This window comes from Molothrus aeneus, chromosome 3 (genome assembly GCF_037042795.1).
Source record: "Molothrus aeneus isolate 106 chromosome 3, BPBGC_Maene_1.0, whole genome shotgun sequence".
NCBI classification, from domain to species: Eukaryota; Metazoa; Chordata; class Aves; order Passeriformes; family Icteridae; genus Molothrus; species Molothrus aeneus.
The window spans coordinates 14,227,555-14,236,961 of NC_089648.1; the positions used below are offsets into that span (position 1 = coordinate 14,227,555).

At 38.6% G+C, this 9,407-nt stretch overlaps 1 protein-coding gene across 2 annotated transcripts in view; it reads left to right on the forward strand.

The window, feature by feature from the left end:
* Positions 1-5,664, forward strand: part of PCSK2 (proprotein convertase subtilisin/kexin type 2) — a 103,234-nt gene extending 97,570 nt beyond the window's left edge. For both annotated transcript variants that reach the window (XM_066546321.1, XM_066546322.1), the window contains 2 exons: positions 20-247; positions 3,963-5,664. In XM_066546321.1, the coding sequence (XP_066402418.1) occupies positions 20-247; positions 3,963-4,449 (715 nt within the window). In that variant the 3' untranslated portion in view covers positions 4,450-5,664. The remainder of the gene's footprint in view (positions 1-19; positions 248-3,962) is intronic.
* Positions 5,665-9,407: the final 3,743 nt, after the last annotated feature.

Genomic DNA, 9,407 nt, shown 5'->3' on the forward strand with positions numbered 1-9,407 from the left:
TCATGTTGCTCTTCCACAGCTTGCATCTGACATGGAGAGACATGCAGCATCTGACAGTGCTCACCTCCAAGAGGAACCAGCTTCATGATGAGGTTCACAGGTGGCGTAGGAATGGCGTTGGACTGGAGTTCAACCATTTGTTTGGCTATGGTGTCCTAGATGCAGGAGCCATGGTTAAGATGGCAAAAGACTGGAAGACTGTTCCTGAGAGATTCCATTGTGTTGGAGGGTCAATACAGGAACCTGAGTAAGTGAATAGTTTGGTGGATATGTTTGGCCTCTTCCAGGCATCTGGGAGACCGCAAGCATAAAATTATGTGGGCAAAGATAGTTAAAGAAACTTAATGAGGTTTTTTGGTTTCCTAAGAAACCATAACATTACCAGTAATAAGTTGATAAAACATTTTTTATCAACAATGCTTGATGAAACTATATGATTTTTCAGTTCCTGGCTTGCTGGAGCAGTACATTCTATAGCTCATCCTATATGCTAGTGCCAGTAGTGTTAATAGCAACATTCATTTCTCCTGGGCACTCGCAGGTATATTTGTGGTAAAGTTTCTGTGAATAAAGAGCCTATCCCCAAATGAAAATCTGGGAGACTGGCACTGTAAATTACATAAACTGCTGCCGCATGAAATATCTATCAGCCAGGTCATATCTCATTGTGAGATTCTTCAGCAGACAATTTTATCTCCAGAAGACTGAAGCAATTATCTACAAGTACCAGCACTGAGCACTATGGCATTTAATTGTGCTTGCTTTAAGCTCTTAAATTCTCTAATTTCAGGGTAGGTAGTCAGGTTATTTTCTGATTTACCTTTACATGCTAAAGTGAATGAGTCAACAAATGAATGAATGAATGCTAAGTGACTACAACAGCTTTAGTTTAATTTAAGTAATTGAAATACTAACTTAATAATGGCCTGAATTATATCTATACCATTTGAAATTTGACTTTTCAGTGCCATTTTTGAAGAGAACATTATTCTGTTGGAAACAGAAAACAAACCAGGATGCCACCCTAGCACATAGCTCAGCCAGGGAAAGAGTGGATTTTCCCCTGACCTTGCAAATTGAATTTGCATGATTCAAGGTTCTGCAGCTGAGCTCTGAGTTTTAATTTATCTGTCCTATGCATACTCACAGGTAAAAAAAACAAATGAGAATACCAAAGCTGGTTTTAGGATATCTCTAGTTTATTAATAATTAAATGCACAATAATCTCATTTATCTTAGGATAGCTCCATTTACTGAAATGGGGATCATCCTAGAGGAGGAAAGAACATTATTTCTGTAGGCTGTAAGGGTGTCTCCCTGTCAATTGCCTGACACATCTATATATTAACAGTACTGCTATAATATTTGTGTTCCCCAATGAAAATGTCACTGACAGAAGATGATAAGCATTATGAAGTGCAACATGTACATTTTTTAAATTGCACATAAAAAAAATAGCTAGCTAAGTCCCAGCATCTCCAGAGATTCTTTGGAAATTAAAACTCTGCATCTTTGCTGTAGATAAGTGGGTTGTTCTCTTGGTTTGGCTTGCTGAAGCAACATTTTATATATATTTTCTCTATATTTTTATTTAAGTATAGATATTTTTATATATAACAAATGTATCTGGTATAGATTTATGAAGGTGAGTAGTTGATACAGAGGTGTGTTTTAGAGCAGCACTGTCAATTAAGCAAAAGGCCAGGAAATAATTAACAGACATAATATACCGTGTACTGAACACAACCAGTATTTAAAATAGAAACATTTGTTAGCAACAGGAACTTTTCCTGACAAGGGTTCTGGCTGGTTTAGGGAAATACAAAATTTTAAGAAAACGTAGTCCATTAACTGAGGAACAGGAGCACACAGGAGCTCCCTCTGCTCATCTCCCACTGCACCTGTACTACACCTGCAAAAGTGGATATACTATATATAATCTCCCACTGGCTCCTGTGCCATGGACATACTATATATATATATATATGTATATGTATATATATACACACAAGTTGGGTAGTGGCACATGGTAAGGCTGTGGAAAATCCACTTTCTCTTCTTCACCTTTGTGTCAGGCTTTTCCATTAACCCTGGTTCTTTTTGTTTCTTTAGAAAAAATCACCTAGACTACAATAATTAGTCTAGTGAAGCAGAGACTATTTGATCCTAGTTAATAGGAAAGGGGGAAACAGAGGAAGCCTTTTCTCGTGTTTTTAGAGAGCTGAGAGAGCTTTTGCACTGCAGTATTTGTGAAGGTGGAGGGAAAAGCTTTTTGCAGCTGTCAAACCTTCTGCAGAGCAGATGTTGGGGGAACATATTGCTCTTGCTTCTTTGGGCTTTAGTCTGGACAGGAAGAAAAGACTCATACTGTGATGTCCCTCCTCATTAACTGAAGGAGATAAAACACTTGTCACATCTCTGGGAATGAAGCAGTGTTTGACAAAGCTTTGTCCACTGTGTGAAAAGTCTGTGAGACAGCATGAATTCAGATTGAGTTGAGATAGAGGCTTCCCATGCAGAGAAACTGCAAGCACGTGGCAACTGTGAAATTACAACGCTTCACATCTGTCTGCATGTAGTGCATTTTCTCGTGCTTTGACATGTCAAATAAGTATCTCAAGAGTATTGTGTTAGATGCTCAAATGTTTTAGCTATACAATATTTATGTTATGCCAACTTCTGCTCCATAATACTCAGAACAACACAGGTTTTTCAGTATAAGGTAAGTGTTTAAATGCCTTGAGGATCTCGATCTAAATGAAGTTTTGCTCTGCAAGTACTTCCAAGAAGGTAATACTCTATGGAAGGGGGACAGAGACTGGCCTGAGCCACAGAGTGATGTACCAAGTGTAATATCTGGAGCTCATCTCAAGAAGAAAAGAGTTCCTTGAAGCTAGGCTAGAATGAAATGCTTTCACTGGTCTCTAAAGAATGTGGTATTTCATTAGCAGAGGGAAAAAGCTGGTGCTGATTTCTTTTGAAAAGAAGGTATTCATTACCACAGTGTAGTCAAGGCCCGTCAAAAGATTCTCAATTTGCACAAGTAAGGTCAGGGAGAAGCCACTGGAAGACAAGATAATGACAAGGTGACTGGACTCTTTTGTGACTTGGTCACTTTCATAATGATTGCTGTAATTCTTGTCTTTCAATTATTTCTTTTAGACAGAGGAAAATGTCACACTTCTTAAAGAACACTGATGGTGAAGATGTAGAGCATTTTTACACTTTCCATGTATTTTGCCAGCCAGTTTCTGAGGCAGTGGGTAATTGAAGTTGCATCCTGACCCCAACAGGTTTAGAAGGCACTTTACAGGCTCATCTCCCCACCCCTGGGCCAGACAGCACTTTGGTAACTCAGTAAACATGTGCAGCTTCTTTCCTTGGTGTATGTACTCATCTACAGGAGCTGTTCAAGGATGGAAATCTTTGTGGAAAACTATTTTTCCAATGAGCCGACTCCAGCATCCCACGCTTGTGCTGGTTTCTAAAGCAGAACAAGGACATAGGGTTTAATGTGACTGCGCTGAAATTCTGTGCAATTGGTTCCTCCAACACCAGAGAGCCATTTGCTGCTGTCCTTTAAGGAAACTGACATGACTGGCTGCTCATGGCTCTTTTACTGAGTATGCACATTATTATGCAATTGCCCAATATAGGAGTGATAGGTAAAGACAACCATTAATGTTAGTCCTTAAAAAGCAGTATGTGCTTCTAAATTTTATTACTACTCTCTTTCTGTAGATGTACATTTCATAATTATTTTCAAATTAAGGTTTTGGTATAATTTTCTAAAAGGGGAACATTTGCTTTCTGACTAGGTTTGCAACTATTATTTTCTTACTTCTTCATGTATAAATAAGGAAAATCATACAGTGTTTTTCTGTGAGGCACTAAAACCCAGTACTTTTAGCATAAGCCATATTGTACTGTTTTAATTTGCTTAATTATCTTTTGACCCACAGAAAGATACCACCAAGTGGCAAACTGTTCCTCACACTGACAACTGATGCGTGTGAGGGGAAGGAGAACTTTGTCCGGTACCTTGAACATGTGCAGGCAGTTATAACTGTGAATTCCACTCGGCGAGGAGACCTCAACATCAACATGACCTCACCAATGGGAACAAAGTCCATTTTGCTGAGCCGGCGCCCCAGGGATGATGACTCCAAGGTGGGTTTTGACAAATGGCCTTTCATGACCACTCACACTTGGGGAGAAGACCCCCGAGGTACCTGGGCTCTGGAGATTGGGTTTGTTGGCAGCCAGCCCCAGCGGGGTGTGCTGAAGGAGTGGACACTGATGCTGCATGGGACTCAGAGTGCACCGTATATAGACCAAATTGTAAAAGATTATCAGTCCAAGCTGGCCATGTCCAAGAAGGAAGAGCTGGAAGAAGAGTTAGATGAAGCAGTGGAGAGAAGCCTGAAGAGTATACTGAGCAAGAAGTAGTGCTGTGTTGCATGACGGTGTCTTTCCTTCCCCAGACCCTTCTACTCACCGTTCTACTATCCAAACCTCTGTGTTAGACGTATTACAATGATTGTCTCTCTAGACAAATTATCATCCTTTCCTGATTTTAAAGTCTTATATCTCGTCAATAATTATTTTACTTGCCACTGAAGCAGTCCATTTTTTATCTCTAAGCCAAAAAATGTACTCCCACCAAATAGTATGTACAGTTTGTGACTGTAAATGATGATTTTTCTTTTGTGTCATACAAATAGGTAATAACCTGCAAAGAAGTTAATGGCTTTTCCCTTCATATTTATGTGATATATGTTTGTATTTTAAAAAAAGTGAATTTTTACACTGGAAGTTGGTAATAATTGAGCACATTTTAAAAAATGATAGAGAGAGGGAATCACAAAGAGGTTGTATGGAGAGGTCTTTGAACATGCTCCTTCTGCATCACTGACTTCAGTGGGACTTCCTCCATTGGGTTTAACCAAAGTACCACTAGACCCCACAAAAAGAAATAATCCAGAGATAAGGAACATTCACCAATCTGATTGGCAGAAATCCAATTCTTTTGAGAGTTTTATTTCATACTACAGTTACACTACATACACTCTTCAGCTACAGGATGGATCAACAGATATGCAATAAGGAAGGCAAAGCAATGCCAAAGCTGGGTGGCAGGGAGAAGTGATTTGCAAACCGGGTCAGGGCCTCCTAGAAGCACAAATCCCAATTTTGCTAGAGTTTTTTTTAGTTTGGTTGTTTTGGGTATTCTTTTCCTGTGTTGTTGTTTTTGTTTTTTGTTTTGTTTTGTAATTTTAGCAATTTAAATCAATTTACCATCTTACAGCAGAACAAGCACATAGGGATGAGCTGTAGGATTTCTGGCAGTTTGTGTGCATCTTCTGGTCTCTCTACTGAGAGGTTCTCCAGCACTGTAAATGAGGCTGTGTCAGCATTACCAACCACAGACACCTGTTTTCTGGGGTTTGCAACCCAGCTGCCAGTAAACTGCTGTGGGGAAAATTTGAAGCACATAGTTTCAGTCCCAAAGCAATTTTTAATTTAAATTTCTTTTTTTAAAGCTATATATTTGCTGGTATTATGTTATACAAATATATTTAAGGAGAAAAATATGCTGAAGTTATTAAAGTGTAATGCAATGTTGGCCTTCTTGAGAAATAAAATGTAGTATATTTGGGAATATTTGCTGGCAGTCGTTTTTTCTGTTTAAAGTCAGTCCCACCTTGACTTTTTGGACATGAGTTAAAGTCCATTTCTCTCACCCTCAAGAGTATGCTCTGGCTATTGCTGCAAAACATAACATTCTCCCTGGTGGGAATTACTGATGGAAGCAACCACTACATGTTCTCAGGTGTGAGATTCGAAATTTAACCTTCGAGAAACAAAGGGTCTTGATTCTGCAAATATTTAGGCACTTGCACTAAAGTTCATCAGTGGACCTACTTAAATGGTAATTTTAAGCAGATATTTCAGATCTTTGCAGGATCCAAGATCTACATTTTAGCAGTGACTACTTTCAGACTTTTTAAATTTATTTTTAATACGCAGAGTATGAATCTAAGATGGTTTAATAAGAGTTGTTCTGGTTGATCCGGTGCATAGTAGTAGAAACACATTCAGTAAGTAAATATTTATCTAACAAATTAAAAACATAACCCAAAGGTTCTATGGTGAACATGTTTCACTTAAGAATGTATGAGAATAATGTTAATTCAAGAGACTATCAATCTTTTATTTTTCCATAAGAGGTTTGTTCTTTCCTTTTCCAAATGAAAAATAAACAGCTCAACAGCTCAAAGTCTATGTGAATTACACTCTAAAGCCAAGCCAAGCAGCCTCACACTACTCACAGGTTTCTCATTGCATGCAGCAGTCCCATCAGAAAAATTTACCACATATATATATATTTATGCACACACCTGTATGACTAAATACATACACACCTGTGGTATCACTCTCTGTGTGTTTTAAATATATATATAAAACATACAATATATATATTCAGAGTACGTTACGTATATTTGCATATAAATATGTCTAGAATTACATATGGTATGTATGGCATAATACACATACATCATAACTTTTTGTGTGTATGTGATCAAAGAGGTCACTGAAAGTTTTTACTGGACTTCTAAAATCTGGAAAAGTTTTGGAATAAGAAAAGTCCATGTGGAATTCATAAATGAACATGTACATGATTTTCCATTGCATTCATGTAATTTTTCAGTTGTCTGGTAAATTATTAAATATAAAGCAGCAAAATAACTAGATGGCTGTCCATATTTTCATAATGCTGACATAAGTTAGTAATTGCAAAATCACAATAATGAGTGAAAATGGTGAATTTTGATATAATTATATATATGAAACTACATTTATATACAATATAGATATCTACTTCAAATTCTTGGGGATTTTTGGTTCAAGGGATCACTGAAAAATATGTCCAGTTAGACTGATTTTTTATGGTATTGCTGATGCAAAAGAAAGTTAATTTTTTAGTATTTATAATAAAATGGAAAACTAAGCTCATGATGCAAAACAGGTTTGCCCTGTGATGATGTTTTATAATATCAGTAAAATAAAGAGCTGTTATAAACTGGCAGGTCCTATCATCATTGCTTATCTTAAGGTACATGGGAGGTAATATGCTGCTCTCAGTGTGATGACTTCCTACTTCTCTGCTTTTTACACTGGTAAAGAAATTGGTATCCTGCATATACTGGATACGGAGAAGATAAATATTTGACAGCAGCAGATTATGAATAAAGTGTTTTATGTTACTGTGAAACTCTGTCACATAGAAGATTCATGCCACAGGCTGGGAGGAGCTTTTTTTAAATTTACTTGGCATTATTTTCATGGTTCAAACCCATTGGCTCCAAGGTCAGCTCTGCAAAGGCAGCAGCAGTGCAGGTGCTGAGCTGCATTGGGAGGAGGATGATCAAGAATAGAGACTGTGGTAGTTTTGCACTTCAGCTCATAAGCAGCTCTGGTCCCAAGGAAATGCTACAGCAGATTTTTTTCCTCTGCTGTTTGGAGCACTTTGATTCACATTAAGCCCCCTGTTTCCCTTTTCATCTCTACTTCCCTCCCCCCCCCCCCCCCCCCAAACTTTTGGGAACTTTTTAGCTCCTGTGTTCCCATGGCAGAAAGTACATTTCATTTTATAATACTCTGTCATGTCTGCAGCAGTACAATCTGGCAGGGAACCTCCTGATCTAGTTTTAGCATTTAAACACTTCATTGAGAATCTGCATTTAATGTAGAGGTTAGCCCCTAAAATAACGAGATTTACTATACACTTCAGCAAGGTCACTATTAACTACATACTACTAGTGGTTTTCTATGTAAATTTCATGCAAATATACAGAAAGTTTCAAGATTGTAGCAGAATTTAGCCCTCACCTCTTCTTAGTCCTTGAGTTCTGCTGGTTGCTGCCCAGGCAATGCAGTATGTGATTTCCTTCAGCAGTAAGTGCCATCAAACCAGCTTTAGGAGCAGTTCTTACACCACACTGAAATGCTGAGCAAGGGTTACAGCCATCATAAACCAGGTCTGGGTCAGCAGCTAGTGGTGACACCACTGCACAAAAAGGATTAAGGTGGTGGAGGTATTCACACACTGGACACCTCACCCAGGCTGTCCTGACATTGCCTCCTTGCCATTGAATGAGGCTTTTTGTATTTTGAACATTGGGTCCACTGTATTGCAGTGAAATCTGATGGACTGGGAGAGGGGGAAGAATATCCAGTTCCATCCAGGTACTGCCTGAATCTGTTTATACTCTACTTTGTGACAGAATTATTAAACATCCTGCCTATTGCTGCAATGAGGGTAGGTTTTTGGGGGTTTTTTTGTTTAGCTTGCAGCAGTCAAATTCTTTCAGCAGCAATTATTCTGGGCAGTTGCTACCAGGTGATCAGAGTCCAGCCTGCATAGGCATTGATAAATTCCTTCTCTGCAGTTATTTCCACTATTAATATATTAAACTGAAAAGGAACATGCTCTAGTAAGCCATGTCTGGAATAAACTCCCACAGCATTCCAATAAACCAGCATCAAGAAAAAAGTCCTGACTAAAATTGTGACTGTGAGAGTCACCTGTCCCTGTTTCAAAGAATAAGGTGCCACTTTACCAGACATAACAATCACAGTAGATCAGATGCTACACCTGTGCTGGACCTCATGAATGAAATAACCAAACCCAACATATTATTGAAGGAAAGCCTTGGGCGCTGCGAGGAGTTCCTGAAGCTCAGACTTGTCAGCTCAAATGGCTTTTAACCTTGCTTTCCTGCAGCTGACAGGAGTTAAAAGGCAGAAAGAAAAGGCACAACAATGCTGGAAGCTGAAATGAAAACTTAGAGAACTGGCATTGGATTGAACAAGAAATTTGTAGAGACTAATCTAGTACCACCCTTCAGTAAGTCTTGGGCTTTAATGGGATTGTTTGTGTGCCTGGTGTCAAGTTGAGGCCTAAATGGTGTATGAGCACTTTAAGTAAAGCTAATTATTTACACACATACAAGCAAAATATTTCCTTTCTCTGATTTTTAATTTGTGGTTTTTTGTTTGTTTTCTTAAGCTGAAGGTTTCTGGGAGCTGCAAGCGTTTCTTTTTGCTTCCCCAGGCATGGGAAGGTGGAAAGGCACTGTTTATTCCAGCAATCCTGTGGAGCTCCATGTGACTGCAGGTGACAGGAGTGAGACAGGATCCTGTGGCAGTATGAAACTCTACAGTCCAAGGAAATACTTAAAAAGAAAATAAAAAATACCTAAATACTCAGTCTTTGCTGCAGTCTGCTCAAAAGCTCATTGGCATTCATAATTACATCAGTTGTGTTGGTAAAGGACAAATAATAGCTTTTGTAAGGGAGATCTCCCTTCGGGGAGAATTATTCTGAGATCTGCAGTAAGAGC